Source organism: Oncorhynchus gorbuscha, linkage group LG12, assembly GCF_021184085.1.
Source record: "Oncorhynchus gorbuscha isolate QuinsamMale2020 ecotype Even-year linkage group LG12, OgorEven_v1.0, whole genome shotgun sequence".
Classification (NCBI taxonomy): Eukaryota; Metazoa; Chordata; class Actinopteri; order Salmoniformes; family Salmonidae; genus Oncorhynchus; species Oncorhynchus gorbuscha.
The window spans coordinates 66,834,755-66,850,929 of record NC_060184.1 but is presented as its reverse complement, the minus strand read 5'-3'; the positions used below and the strand labels follow the sequence as shown (position 1 = coordinate 66,850,929).

General features: G+C 41.0%; 1 protein-coding gene across 4 annotated transcripts in view; it reads left to right on the top strand.

Moving 5' to 3' along the window:
* Positions 1-16,175, top strand: part of LOC123991263 (protein AF-10-like) — an 84,618-nt gene that overhangs the window by 50,373 nt on the left and 18,070 nt on the right. For all 4 annotated transcript variants that reach the window (XM_046292685.1, XM_046292689.1, XM_046292688.1 and 1 more), the window contains one exon: positions 13,240-13,388. In XM_046292685.1, coding sequence (XP_046148641.1) covers positions 13,240-13,388 — 149 coding nt within the window. The remainder of the gene's footprint in view (positions 1-13,239; positions 13,389-16,175) is intronic.

Here is a 16,175-nt window from a genome sequence, read left to right as displayed (position 1 = left end):
AGAAAAGCACATGAGAGGATAGATGGAAGGGAGAGGGGAGGGAAGGAGGGTTGAACAGGCAATTAGTAGCTCTTGTATTAGACTCTGTTAGAGAGGAGGGTTAGAGTGCTATGAACCCTGCTGGACTACACTACTCGTGTGTGTGTGTGTGTGTGTGTGTGTGTGTGTGTGTGTGTGTGTGTGTGTGTGTGTGTGTGTGTGTGTGTGTGTGTGTGTGTGTGTGTGTGTGTGTGTGTGTGTGTGTGTGTGTAACAAACCAGCACACACACTGAAGTGCGTTTCATCTTGTGTTCTGTTGCTTGGCAACCGAGTCAATGCTTTGGAGTTCCCTTCTGCTGCAGGAAATGTCTCTTAGCATCCTTCTCTCTTCTCTATCCCTCATAATCACCATATTTGTTCCCCTTATTCTCTCTCTCGCCTTCTTTATTCTCTATATTTCTACCATATCCTCTTTCATGCCTCTTTACAGGTTATCTCTTTCCGTCTCCCCTGTTCTGTAGGCTCTCTCCTGTTCTGTAGATGCAGTAAAGATCTCAAACCAAACAATGTAAATCCCCAGCAAAATTAGCCCACATTCAGGCTATTGTTTATATGTGTATTTCACAGTATGTTATGGTAAAAATCGTAGTATAATGCTTGTATGGATTTCAACCCCAAAACATGTTCATGTCATAGTCACCAATCAACTTCATTACAGTTAGAAACTACTTTGACTACCACCACTGATTTCTGTATGCTAGCTATGGCAGCAGCTTATACAACCGGGAGTTAGCGCTTAGCAGTCACTTCTAAACTTGAAAAGGAATGACTTCTAAATGTTATGCAGTGAAAATTGGCAACTATATTCAAGTCAGACTTTAGTAACCACTTTGTGGGCCTATTACAATACATCAATCATGACGCTCTTATCCAGAGCGACTTACGGATTTGATGATTATCCACTCTGTTAGATTTCAGACTGTCAGATTTGTTGAATGTGCTCCAATCCGGTGTCATCCTAACACCCACTGTCTGTGTTTCATTGACCTCTACCGGATCTATTGGTGCTTCTCCTGTTTTATAGGCTCTCTCGATGTTCTCCCTTCCTCACCTGTAGCTAAATGTGTGAGTTTGTGTGAGTTATTGGCGCCAGACTAGTGACCGGGAATATTTAAATTTATTGGACATTTTGAGAAGTTTACTGGTCATCCATATGCATTGGGTGCGTAAACCCATTAGGCCGTCCAGTGTCCACCAACGCACGAGGGATACAAACAAGGGATATTGTCCAAATGAGACACGTTTACGTGTCCTTAAAACAAATTACAAAAACACATCCTTGTTTCAATTTGTAGCATATGCAAAAATGTATAGCCTATTTTATTGGTTTTTACTTTCCTAAAACAATAGTTGTCCACTTCACGGTTCAGCTGCTATGAAATGCATCAGGGCGTTGCATGCATAGACCTATTGGCTGTATTATATTAATATTTCAAATAAAAAAATATATATAAAGAAAGAGAAGTTTAGGCCTAGCCCCAGAGAGAGAGCGTGAGAGATTGGAGATGTGCTGGTGGCATGCTACGACACCGACATGCATTTCTTTATACTTAGGCTATTGTGTCTGCTATACAGATATAGGTGTACAGAAGGAGGCAAATTCATTCATTTTCAATTAGAATATTTTTTTATAAAGATAAGCATTATATTGTTATAGGACTCTGGTAGGCCTAAAAACAATCTTCCTCACCTCAAGTTCAACTGTCGAAGTCATTTGAAGCACATGTGCCCACTGCCTTCATATCATAGGCCTCCAGTGTAATAGGCTAATAGCCACATCACACCAAACCTTCACAAAAGGTTTTAGACTTTTATTAGGGTAATATCAAAAGTACACTACTTGAGCAAAAGTATGTGGTCACCTGCTCGTTGAACATCTCATTCCAAAATCATGGGTAATTCATATGGAGTTACTCCCCCTTTTGCTGCTATAACAGCCTCCACTCTTCTGGGAAGGCTTTCCACTAGATGTTGACACATTGCTGAGTGGACTTGCTTCCATTCAGCCACAAGAGCATTAGTGAAGTCGGGCACTGATGTTGGGCGATTAGGCCTAGCTTGCAGTAGGCGTTCCAATTCATCCCAAAGGTGTTTGATGGGGTTGAGGTCAGGGCTCTGTGCAGGCCAGTCAAGTTCTTCCACACCAATCTCGACAAACTAGTTCTGTATGGACCTCTTTGTACACGGGGCATTGTCATACTGAAACAGGAAAGAGCCTTCCCCATTATGTTGCCACAAGGTTGGAAGCACAGAATTGTCTAGAATGTCATTGTATGCTGTAGCATAAAGATTTCCCTTCACAGGAACTAAGGCTGAACCATGAAAAACAGCCCCAGACCATTATTTCTCCTCCACCAAATATTACAGTTGGCACTATGCATTCAGGCAGGTAGCCTTCTCCTGGAATCTGCCAAACCCAGATTCATCTGTCGGACTGCCAGATAGTGAAGCTTGATTTATCACTCCAGAGAACGCGTTTCCACTGTTCAAGAGTACAATAGCGGTGAGCTTTACACCACTTCAGCCGACGCTTGGCATTGCGCATGGTGATCTTAGGATTGTGTGTAGCTGGTCTGCCATGTAAACACATTTCATGAAGATCCCAATGAACAGTTCTTGCGCTGATGTTGCTTCCAGAGGCAGTTTGGAACTCGGTAGTGAGTGTTGCAACCGAGGACAGACGATTTTTACCCGCTACACGCTTCAGCACTTGGCGGTCCTGTTCTGTGAGCTTTTGTGGCTTACTACTTTGCGGCTGAGCTGTTGTTGCTCCAAGACATTTCCACAACACAATAACAGCACTTATTTGACCATTGCAGCTCTAGCAAGGCGGAAATTTGACGAACTGACTTGGAAAGTCACTGAGCTTTTCAGTAAGGTCATTCTACTACCAATGTTTTTCTATGGAGATTTCATGGCTGTGTGCTTTATTTTATACACCTGTCAGCAACGTGTGTGGCTTAAATAGTTGAATCAATTCATTTGAAGAGGTGTCCACATAATTTTGTATATACTGTGAATTGGAAAAATATTCCGACCCTTTCCCTTTTTCCACATTTTGTTACTTTACAGCCTTGTTCTAAAATGGATTTAAAAACTAAATTCCCCTGATCAATCTGCACACAATACCCCATAATGACAAAGCAAAAACAGGTTTTTAGAAATGTTTGAAAATGTACTAAAAATAAAAAACAGAAATACCTTATTTAGATTAGTATTCGACTCTTTGAAATTGAGCTCTGGTGCATCCTGTTTCCATTAATCATCCTTGATGTTTCTGCAACTTGATTGGAGTCCATCTGTGGTAAATTCAATTGATTGGACATGATTTGGAAAGGCACACAACTGTCTATATAAGGTCCCGCAGTTGACAGTGCATGTCAGAGCAAAAACCATGCCATGAGCTCGAATTAAGTTGTCTGTAGAGCTCTGAGACAGGATTGTGTTGAGGCACAGATCTGGGGGATTGCAGGTCCCCAAGAACACAGTGGTCTCCATCATTCTTAAATGGAAGAAGTTTGGAACAACCAATACTCTTCCTAGTATTGGCTGCAATCGGGGACTGAGCAATCGGGGAAGGGCCTTGGTAGGGGTTTGACCAAGAACCTGATGGTCACTCTGACAGAGGTCCAGAATTCCTCTGGAGGCTGAAAAGATTTGGCATGGACCCTCAGATCCTCAAAAAGTTCTACAGCTGCACAACTGAGAGCATCTTGACTGTCTGTATCACCACTTGTTATTGCAACTGCTTGGCATCCGACCACAAGGCTGTGCCTACGGCCCAGTACATCACTGGGGCTGAGCTCCCTGACATCCAGGACCTCTAAACCAGGCGGTGTCAGAGGAAGACCCTAAAAATGGTCAAAGTTTTAAGCCATCCAAGTCATAGACTGTTCTCTCTGCTACTGCACTACAAGCAGTGCCAATGCCCCAAGTCTGGAACCAACAGGACCTTGAGCCGTTTCTACCCCCCAGCCATAAAACTGCTACATAGTTAGTCCGGTTAGCTATTGGTTAACTATTTAACGATCTGCATTTGACCCTTTTTGCACTAACTCTTTTGACTTATTACATACGCTACTGTTACTGTTTATTATCTATCCCGTTACCTAGTCACTTTATCCCTACCTATATGTACATATCTAGCTCAATTACCTCGTACCCCTGCACATTGACACGGTACTGGTACGCTGTGTATATAGCCATGTTATCGTTATTTATTGTATTTGTTCCTCGTGTTATTTCTCTTTTTTACTCTACATTGGTGGGAACGGCCCGCTAGTAAGTATTTCACTGTTAGTCTACACCTGTTTTTTACGAATAATGTAACAAATCAAATTTGTTTTTGATTAGTTGATATTGAGCTCATATTTGAGAGTTGAGAAATAAAAAGTATATCTACAGAAACTGAGAACATCCTCTCTCCATCTGTGACAACAGGATAGCAGTGTGTTCCCAGCAATTGGATGATTTTTTTTTTTATACAATCAGAACACTTCTTCCTCTCGGGAAAGGAGAGAGTGGCGCGCTCAACACAGCAGCAGGCCCCAGTGAGACGGGGACAGTCAGGAAGACTCTTTCATTACAGGAATCATGAGGGTGATGTACTTCACTGTGTGACCAAATCATGATTTTAGTCTCCTAAAAAGGAGGACGTTTTGAGTGAGGTGAATGAATGTGAAGACCGCACCGATGCGACCAACATATTTTTAAAAAATTGCACAGCCAAGTCACAGGGTCTCAAAATGTGGCTTAGTGGTCAGTCTGGAACCCTGCCTTGAAGGCTTCTCACTATAGGCATACTCTCTTTTGTTTTAATTCAATGATTGTGTGTGTGAACGTGAGTGTTTGATGGATGGAGGTGAAATGGGGGTTGGATTTGGGCTGAGTTAATGTTTGATAGTACAGAGAGGGTGTGTGGGTTGAGGTTAATCAGTGCTGGTTAATGTCATTGGGAGGGCAGCTTGGGTTAAAGTGGTCTTCATGTTTTGCAGGACTCTAGCCGTCTGATCTGATGTTGGCTGCGGATCAATGTAGTAGTATTCTCCCTTGCTTAAACCTCTCTAAACCTGCATACATCTCTCCTGGAGAGACCTGATGACTGGAGACAACCACACACACACCAGGCTTTCCATTAGCTGGCAAAAAAATGTTTAAGCCGTTAAGTAGAACTGCTGCGGCCAAAATGACCGTAAGAAAAAAATTGAAATACCAGTTGATGCTAATACATTTCACCATCATGCTTATCGGTCTATAAGTTAATGTGTATAATTTTGTGGAATTAATTTGGCCTGTGTATAGTCGTTAGTCAACATGCATTTTATTTTTCCAACACAACTATCACACGCACAGCATACAGAGACAATTTTGAGCTGGATTTCTCCTAAAGAGTAAAACATATGCTTTTATGAACCCATTCATCGCGTTAAAAAAACGGTTTGGTGTATGGTTAAAAAATATTTATTTATTTATTTCTCAACTGGTCATTTAAACTGCAAGCTCTGACCCAACTTTGCTATTTGGTGATTATTTTGTTGTTTATTTGTACTTTATATTCACAAAATGTATCTTCTATCATTTCTTATAAACGACAGGAACTTTTGAACATAAGATCAGCAGTTACCTCAATTCCGACTGACTCATCTGCCCTGGGCTCTTTCTGTAATTCTGACCCAATTGTCGGGGTATCCAAGAGGAAATGCTGGCATTTGTGGCAAGAAATGGGGAATCCTGCCAGGATTAAGGCGAAGGGAAAACCGGCCACCTCTTCCCTCCATTCTATTGGTCACTTGATAATAAGATGGATGACGTTCGAACGCGGATTTGCTACCAACGGGACTCTCTAAACTGCAATATTCTCTGCTTTTCTGAAGCAGGCTTTTGGACAATAGCTATCCAACTGGATGGATTCTCCATGCACCGAGTGGACAGGACAGTAGAGGAAGGGGAGGCGTGTGCCTCTACATCAACAACAATTTGTGTTCTGACTCGAGCACAGTGGTAATATTGACGCCGATTTTAGTTTGTCATAATTTAGACTAATTTCCAAACTTCCATCAACAAGTCTCCTTTGCCTCTCAAGCAAGCATACAAGGCCCTACCTTTTCCACCATTCTGCAAATCAGATCATGACTCCGTACTCCTGCTTCCTGTTTACAAGCAGAAGCTCAAACGGGAAGCACCAGTGCCATTAAGAAATGAATCAGAGATTATGCTACAGGGGTCGGTTTGCTAGCTCTGATTGGAATATGTTCCAAGACTCCCCTGATAACATCGATGTGCTAACCACCTCCGTCACCTGCTTCATAACGAAATGCATCAATGATGTTGTCCCCACTGTGAAGGTTTGCTGCTTCCCCAATTAAAAGCCCTGGATTAAGACAGAGGTTGGTGCTACGGTAAAGGACAGGGCTACCGCACACTGGGCCATTACAGACAGTCCTGATGCTACAACTCAGAATAGGAACAAGTACAGGAAGTTGGCTACGACCTCTGCAGAGTCATCAAACGGGCAAAAGGACAATATTGGAATAAAGTGGAGTCATATTTACGCAGGCTCCGACGCCCATCCCATGTGGCAGGGGCTACAGTGCATTACGGTTTACAAAAGTAGACCCAGACCCTCTCTACCAGACAAACTCTACACATTTTATGCACCCTTCAACAATAACAACACCATACCGTGCATGAGGGCCCTAACCAGAGGACTAGATGATCTGGCAGACAGCGCTTGACAGCGCCTCTTCCCCCTCCGAAGGTTGAAAACATTTGGCATGGGGCCTCAAATCCTCAAAGGTTCTGCAGCTGCACCATTGAGAGCATTTTGACTAGCTGCATCACTGCTTGGTATGGCAACAGCACCGCCTTCAATCACATGGCGCTACAGAGGGTGATGTAGACAGTTAAGTACATCACTGGGCCGAGCTCCCTGCAATCCAGGACCTCTATATCAGGCGGTGTGAAAGGAAGGCCCGGAAAATTGTTAAGGACTCCAGCCACCCAAGCTGTAGACTATTCTCTCTTCTTCCGCACGGAATGTGGTACCGGTGGATCAAGTCTGACACAACCGTTTCTATCCCCAAGCCATAAGACTGCTAAATAGATAACAAAATGGCTACACAGACGGCTAATCAATTAGCTAATCAAAGTTGACCCTTGTATTTATCTCTGCACACTCAGGACTTTACACACTCACACACACTGATACTCGCATACAGTCTTAATTTACGCTGCTGCTACTCTGTTTATCATACATACTGATGCCTATTCACCTTATCCATATACTTATCTACCTCTTATCACTCCAATATCCCTGCACATTGTAAATATGGTATTTGAACTGACCCTGTTTATAGCTTCTTACTTTCTTCTGTTGTCCTTATTTCTTATTTCTATTTCTTGTGAGGTTTTTTTCATATTATGAAGCATGTCTTACCTTGCTTCAAAGTAGCCTATAGGCAAACTCCGACCATGGAAACGTGGAGGCAATTATTCATAGGCAGCACGTGAGTTACATGTTGGGGAAGCTTAAAATTGTTCCTACCATTTGTACTGTTCTTTGTGGCAGTTATGATTTTTATATTCGCATTGTTTTGGAACAGTTTCATTTCAATAACGTTTTAGTTTCTCAAAATCATTGTCATGTGGTTAATCATAAAAATTAAAATAGACCGTGAGGCCAGTGCTCAGGCGCGAGCACTCATTCAACATTATCAGCACAGAGAAACCAGACACATGCTAATTTCTCACATTAAGCATGAAAAAATTGACATCTCGTAAAATGATGAAGAAATCAACCAAAACTTGTTTATCTTAAGTGTAGCAGGTTGTGAACTCTGCAAACAGCGTTCCACTCCGAGAATGAGAAAGGTAAATAACTCACAAATACAGGCATTAACAGAAATTAATGTTACCAAATAATGGGAATTAATGTTACATTTACTACTGGTGACATGTAAAGGGGAATTGATGTAAAAAAAAATTTTTTTACATGTATGAACGGGCAAACAAATCACACAATGAAACAATGAATGGGCAAGAATTGGCGGGAGACAGCTGATCCATTCTGGAGAGACTCGCCTATATCTTTGACACACCCTTCCCCTTGTCTCAACATTTTAAAATTATACTCAAGACGCATTACCTTCACACGTTTTATGCTTTTCACTTACAACCGCAGCTCAATAATAAAAAATTAAAAAAAGATCCTCGATTCCTCTGTATTTTGAAGTATTTTCTTTCTTTCTGTATAGACAGGAGTAATTATATAATTTTGGCATGTTTTTCCATTTACTTTCCCGACCACTATTTCTCTCCTGTTCTATTTGTTTTCATCAACCAGGGCCTAAAATGTACTTTTTGGCCTACAAGTCACTGTGGCAGGTAGATGAGAAAAAAAAATCTACCAGCCCAAATATGTTTTGTCCATAATTACTTTTAACAAAACAAATAATAAATAAAACAGATTACCATGCTTTGTAATGTTTCATAACAAGACATGTATTAGTAAGAAGTACTGTGGTATATTGTTGAATTTCATTACATTTTTTTGTGACCTCAGTCTTTTAATCAAAATATCAGAGCCAAAATGTTCAACAGCACCTTTAGGGGTAGGAGGTTACCGTGGTAACGGGGCGATATGTGAGAGATTTGGGATCTGACTAGGGCATCTCTTCACTATCAGTTGAAGCAGCAGACTCAAACTATCATTTTGAAAAACAACTGAGGTTGTGAACAAAACAATGTAAATAGCCAAGAAACACAAGGACAAAGTCAAATTAGACCAACTTTTATGCTTGTGCACAGCGCCTCCACAAATGAATTTATCAGCACTTCACTCAGTGAGCTCAGCTCCCCTGCCAGGCAGTGTTGTTGTGCGAGGTGGGATATAGGATTATAATTTATTTGTGCAATTAGCAGCTATGAAACAAAACAGCAGAAATAAAGCTGCTGCAGTATTTTTCTAACTCTAATGTGCTTATGCTTGACTTTTGACAATCTTTATTTGCGAATGAAATGCCCAATTTTGGCGGGTGTTAATTGTATGCCCTGATATCAACTTGATTTTATTGTCCAGAAGCCACAGGCAGAATCCTAGTCATATTAGCAACCCGTCCTAGTTGTTGCATCTTTGGATTCCTCCTCTTTCTAAGTTTCTAACATAGAAGTTCCATATATAACAGAGATTAACATTTATCAGGTGCAATGTTTAGAATGATGTGTTTTCCCAGGTGCGCTATTCAGAATGGAGTTTTGCCAGGTGCGCTATTCAGAATGGAGTTTTCCCACATTGCATTTTGGCAAATGTTTCAAAATGATGTTTTATTGGCTGCTTCATTACATTAGTTGCATGTTCTGTTAACCTCTCTGGGATCGTTCGGGACGCTAGCGTCCCACCTCGCCAACAGCCAGTGAAATTGCAGGGTGCCCAATCCAAAACAAGAGAAATCTCATAATTAAAATTCCTCAACCATACAAGTATTTTACACCATTTTAAATATACACTTTTCGTTAATCCAACCAGTGTCCGATTTCAAAAAGGCTTTTCGGCGAAAGCAGGACATATCATTATGTTAGGTCAGCAACTAGTCACAGAAAAAATTCAGCCATTTTCCAACCAAAGAGGTCACAAAAAGCAGAAATATAGATTAAATTAATCACTAACCTTTGATGATCTTCATCAGATGACACTCTCAGGACTCAATGTTACACAATACATGTATGTTTTGTTCGATCAAGTTCATATTTATATCCAAAAACCTCAGTTTACATTGGTGCCATGTTCAGAAATGCCTCCAATGCCTCCAAAACATCCAGAGAAATTGCAGAGAGCCACATCAAATAACATAAATACTCATAAACTTTGATGAAAGATACATGTTTTACATAGAATTAAAGTGTGTCAGATTTCAAAAAAGCTTTATGAAAAAAGCACAATGTTCAATAATCTGAGAACAGCATTCAGCCACAAAAGCAAGCCATACAGTTACCCGCCAAATTGTGGAGTCAACAAAACCAATAAATAGAATTATGAATCTTCACTTACCGTAGCTGATCTTCATTGAAATGCAATCCCAGGACTCCCACTTCCACAATAAATGTTTGTTTTGTACGATTACGTCCATATCTATGTCCAAATACCTCCGTTTTGTTCGCTCGTTTAGTTCACTATTCCAAAGGCACAATGCGAGAGCGCAAAATCCAGAGGAAAGTCAAGAGTTCCATTACAGTTTGTAGAAACATGTCAAATGATGTTTACAATCAATCCTTAGGGTCTTTTTATATTTAAATCTTCAATTAATATTCCAACAGGACAATAACATATTCATTAGAGAGGAAAAAGAAGGAATGGCGCGCCCGCAGTAAACAGCTGATTGGCCTCAGCCTAGTCCACTTGTTGAAACAGGTTTTATTCGACAACCTTCCACAATAGAAGCCTCAAACAACTTTCTAAAGACTGTTGACATCTGCTGGAAGCCCTGGGAAGTGCAATCTGGCCCCATAGACACAGCATATTGGATAGGAAATCACTTAAATTAAACTACAAACCTCAGATTTCCCACTTCCTGGTTGGATTCGTCTCAGGTTTTCGCCTGCCATATGAGTTCTGTTATACTCACACACATCATTCAAACAGTTTTATAAACTTCAGAGTGTTTTCTATCCATCCAATAATACTAATAATATGCATATATTAGCATCTGGGACAGAGTAGCAGGCAGTTTACTCTGGGCACCTTATTCATCCAAGCTACTCAATACTGCCCCCCTGTCACCAAGAAGTTAAGATGCATTTTCATAATCTACATGTGATTTCTGTCATTCTGATCACCGTGGGTGGAAGCCCTAATGGATTATGTACCCAATGCATATGGGTCGGGTAAATTTCTCACGTTGTCCGGCGCTGTATTTTCCTAACGCTAACCCTGACACACACACACATATGTTATTGGAGGATGAGACGTGGTGGGTCCCTGGCTTGAGAGGGTTACTAGGGGTTGAGGGGTTTCCAGGGGGGATATATGGAGGGGGTGAGGAAAGGTGATGTTGGTAAGTCCTTATTGATCACTTTGATTGATTCCCGATTGGACAGTCCTACGCCAATGCAGCTGAGCTAATAGGGCTGGTCCACACTCACACAGAGCTATGTCTTACTATACTTGTGAGGACTGTTCTCCTTAACCCTAACTCCTAAACCTAGCTCCTAAGCCTAAAATGGTTTTTTAACAAGTGAGGACCGGCAAAATAGTTGTTACTATTCTCGTGAGGAATTCTGGTACTCAAATCAAACTTTATTTGTCACATGCGCCGAATACAACGTGTAGACCTTCCTGTGAAATGCTTACTTACAAGCCCTTAACCAACAGTTCAGTTCAAGAAGATTTAAGAAAATATTTACCATGTAGACCAAAGTAAAAAAAAATCAAAAGTAACACAGTAAAATAACAACAAGGCTATATACAGGGGGTACCTGTGTATGTCAATGTGCAGGGGTACAGGTTAGTCAAGGTCATTTGTACATGTAGGTAGGGGTAAAGTGACTATGCATAGATAATAAACAGTGATTAGCAGCAGTGTACAAATTAAATGTGGGGGTCAATGTAGATAGTCTGTTGGCCATTTTGATTAATTGTTCAGCAGTCTTATGGCTTGGGGGTAGAGGCTGTTAAGGCACCTACTTGTGTATACTCACAAGTATAGTCAAACGTGAACACACACCCATCCATCCTTTATTCTGTGTTGTTGATAATTAACTAGGGTCCATAAAAGCATATTCACTACATGTATTCCTGTGTTGACATGATAAATGTAACTCCACCTTTGATGTATTGGCCCAGTGGTAAATGGAGGCTAGCTTTGGGATATGGATATATGTAGGCTATGTGTAGCAAAAGGGTAAGGGTAGCAATCTACCCCATTTTTAAATTTTTAATTACAAGACTGGCTTATTACTAATGTTAGATTTGTATATAATTTATGATGGCATCAGATTAAGTAGTGTAATTTAGTCAGTTTAGTCTGATTTTAACATTAATATCTGGTAATTGTGGATTGTCTTTCCAACAATATTGTGTAGGTTAGGAGATGTGTTCTATTGTGTTTGTATGACCTGAGGAGTAGTCTTGGAGTTTCTGCAGTACATGATCTCTCGTTTTCCTTCGTTCTCCATCTTGCACTCTCATGCACAAAGCACTCTTGTTCCTCTAGTGAATATGTGCTGCCCACAGCCATTCAGCCTTTTGTGGGGTGAGGGGGGCCTCTCACTCCTACTCCCCCTCTCCCTAGGGGTCACTAAGGGGCAGGGGCAGAGTTTATACCGGTTAAGTGTGTGTGTGTGTGTGTGTGTGTGTGTGTGTGTGTGTGTGTGTGTGTGTGTGTGTGTGTGTGTGTGTGTGTGTGTGTGTGTGTGTGTGTGTGTGTGTGTGTGTGTGTGTGTGTGTGTGTGTGTGTGTGTGTGTGTGTGTGTGAAATCAATAAAACAGCAGCAGCAACAACTTAACAGATAGAGGGCATGTGATGGGGGAGGTACATGAATATGAATTGAGCTCCCACCCCCTTTCCCCCAGTATGAAAAGCTGTGTGTATGTGTGTGATAGAACAATGTGTGAGTCATCAGATTTCTGCTTGTTATTCTGGGTCAGTGGCAGGACAGGTCTCCATCCACTGTGTGTTTTTAATATGTAGTTGTGCGTTTGTCTACATCAGGGGTCGGCAACAGGCGGCTGTGGGCCAAATTCAGCCCATTGTCTTAAGCTGAAAACCAAAAACTTTTTTTATTTAGGAAATCTGTTCCCATCTGTTCCGCATAAAAAGAGACATATGATTGTCTCAATCTACATTAGGTATGAAATTAGTTATTTTCAAAGGCAGTCACTTTTTTTCACCTAAGTTGTGATAAATTTGCAGTGTACAAATTATTACAATTTTGTTACGGCCTCCTAACTATCTACTCTGACAAAAACCAGCCTGCAGCTTAATCTAGTTGCCTATCCCTGGTGTACAGGGTGCATGTGTGAGAATGTGTTTGTTGTTGATTTGGTCCAGCCCACTCGTTCATGGTACCATGCACACACTCACTACTGTACTGCACGCAACTCATATAAACACGAGACAATGAAGATTAGTTTATTTTCATGATTATGAAACAGAATGATGATGATAATAAAAGTTATGTTGATGACGGTGATGTCTCTCCTTGTAGGTGCGTTCTCCAGTTGTGATGTGTCGTCAGGGGTGGGACCTGCTCCTATGAGTGGAGCTAACTCTGAGCTGCAACAGCCGATGGCCTCCCTAGCTCCTCCTAGTCCCTTCACTGCCACAGCCCCCATGATCAACACTGTCTCCCCCCATGTGAGTACATACACACACCACAGACACAGACTAGGCCCGTGCTGAACAGAGTCAGATCAACATCAATGTCAGAGACCTACTAGTTATATTAAGTTCAAATAGGTTTAGAAAAGGATGAGAGAGGAGTTCTCAGGTCTGTGATGATCTTGGCATTTTGGATGATGGTTATTGAGCAGCTAAATGGCAGTGATAACTGTTTGAATAGCAAAACATATATAGAGTACAAGTCAAAAGCTGGACACACCTACTCATTCAAGGGTTTTTCTTTATTTGTGCAATTTTCTACATTGTAGAATAATAGTAAAGACATCAAAACTATGAAATAAAACATATGGAATCATGTTGTAACCAGAAAAGTGTTAAACAATCAAAATATAATTTATATTTGAGATTCTTCAAAGTAGCCACCTTTTGCCTCGATGACAAGTTTGCACACTCTTGACATTCTCTCAACCAGCTTCATGAGGAATGCTTTTCCAACAGTCTTGAAGGAGTTCCCACATATGCTAAGCACTTGTTGGCTGCTTTTCCTTCGGTCTGCGAGCTAACTCATCCCAACCCATCTCAATTGGGTTCAGGTCGGGTGATTGTGGAGGCCAGGCCATTTGATACAGCACTCATCAATCTCCTTCTTGGTCAAATAGCCCTTACACAGCCTGGAGGTGTGTTTTGGGTCATTGTCCTGTTGAAAAACAAATGATCGTCCCACTAAGCGCAAACCAGATGGGGATGATGTATCGCTGCAGAATGCTGTGGTAGCCATCCTGGTGACTGACCAGGTCACCAGTAAAACACCTTCACACCACCTCCATGCTTCACGGTGGGAAGCACACACGTGGAGATCATCCGTCTACCTATTCTGCATCTCACAAAGACACAGCAGTTGGAACCAAAAATCTGAAATTTGGACCAAAGGACAGATTTCCACTGATCTAATCTCCATTGCTTATGTTTCTTGGCCCAAATAAGTCTCTTCTTATTATTGGTGTCCTTTAGTAGTTGTTTCTTTCGACCATGAAGGCCTGATTCCCGCAGTCTCCTCTGAACAGTTGCTCTTGAGATGTGTGTTTCTTGAACTCTGTGAAGAATTTATTTGGGATGCAATTTCTGAGGCTGGTAACTCAAATGAACTTGTCCTCTGCAGCAGAGGTAACTCTAGGTCTTCCTTGCCTGTGGCAGTCCTCATGAGAGCCAGTTTCATCATAGTTTTTGCGACTGCACTTGAAGAAACGTTCAAAGTTCCTGACATTTTCTCGATTCACTGACCTTAATTTCTTAATATAATGATTGACTGCCATTTCACTTTGCTTATTTGAGCTGTTCTTGCCATAATATGGACTTGGTCTTTTACCAATAGCGCTATCTTCTACAAACCAAGCCTACCTTGTCACAACACAACTGATTGGCTCAAACGCATTAAGAAGGAAATAAATGTCTCCCCTGTTAATTGAAATGGATTCCAGGTGTCTACCTCATGAAGCTGGTTGAGAGAATGCCAAGACGCCTCACAAGTCCTCAACTGGCATCTTCGTTAAATCATACCCGCAAAACACCAGTCTCAACGTCAACAGTGAAGAGGCAACCCCAGGATGCTGGCCTTTCACTTTGGTCAATCTTAATCAGTCCAAACAATTCAAATTCTTACTTTCCAATTAACTTCCCATTCCCTTTGTTACCCTCACTAGTCTCCACATCTCTGTTTCCTTTAACTCAGAAGCCCTCTCAATCACCATCATACTCTACCTCTATCTTTCTGTCTAACGTTTACTTTACCAGGTGAACAAAAGGTTTGAAATTACAGTCAAAACAAACATGATAACTTCTGTTCACAGGGAGGCCACTTTAATTTCTCATGACTAGGGTTGCAAAGTGTCAGAAATTTTCCACGGGAGTTAAGCCCAGGAATTTTGGGGATTTTGCTTAATTTCATAGAAAAATTTAGCTTATAACAGTGAACTTTTTTATGGGATACACAAGGCAATGCCAGGTCTTGTGGGATGTTTTGGTTAAACTATCCCCAATTCAATGGAATTGCAACCCTCTGCATGCACAGTGCATTCTTCCATTACATGTGCAGTGCACTCTTCCATCACATGGTCAGCTGATTGTCAAGATCTTGCACACTAATGAGATGCTATTGAGCCCAAACTACTACACTGTCTGAGCCAAGGACTACATGCTTTCTGGTAAGTTTTGATTACATTACTGGATGGGGTGAATATATTTTATATGACATACATTATTTTTTTGTTAACTAGTAAATAGTAGCCTACAGCAAAGTGTGTTTAAATCATTTCTAACTTGTTAACAATTTCTGCTTGTTAGTTTTTTCTACCATGTGAGTTTTTAGCTTGCTTGAGCCTGCTAACTGAGTGTTAATTCACCTGTTTGAATACATGTTTCATGTTTAAATAACTCCTTTGTAAGATAAAACATTTATCTAACTGCTTAACTACACTGCTCAAAAAAATAAAGGGAACACTAAAATAACACATCCTAGATCTGAATGAATGAATTATTCTTATTAAATACTTTTTTCTTTACATAGTTGAATGTGCTGACAACAAAATCACACAAAAATAATCAATGGATATCAAATTTATCAACCCATGGAGGTCTGGATTTGGAGTCACATTCAAAATTAAAGTGGAAAACCACACTACAGGCTGATCCAACTTTGATGTAATGTCCTTAAAACAAGTCAAAATGAGGCTCAGTAGTGTGTGTGTGTGGCCTCCACGTGCCTGTATGACCTCCCTACAACGCCTGGGCATGCTCCTGATGAGG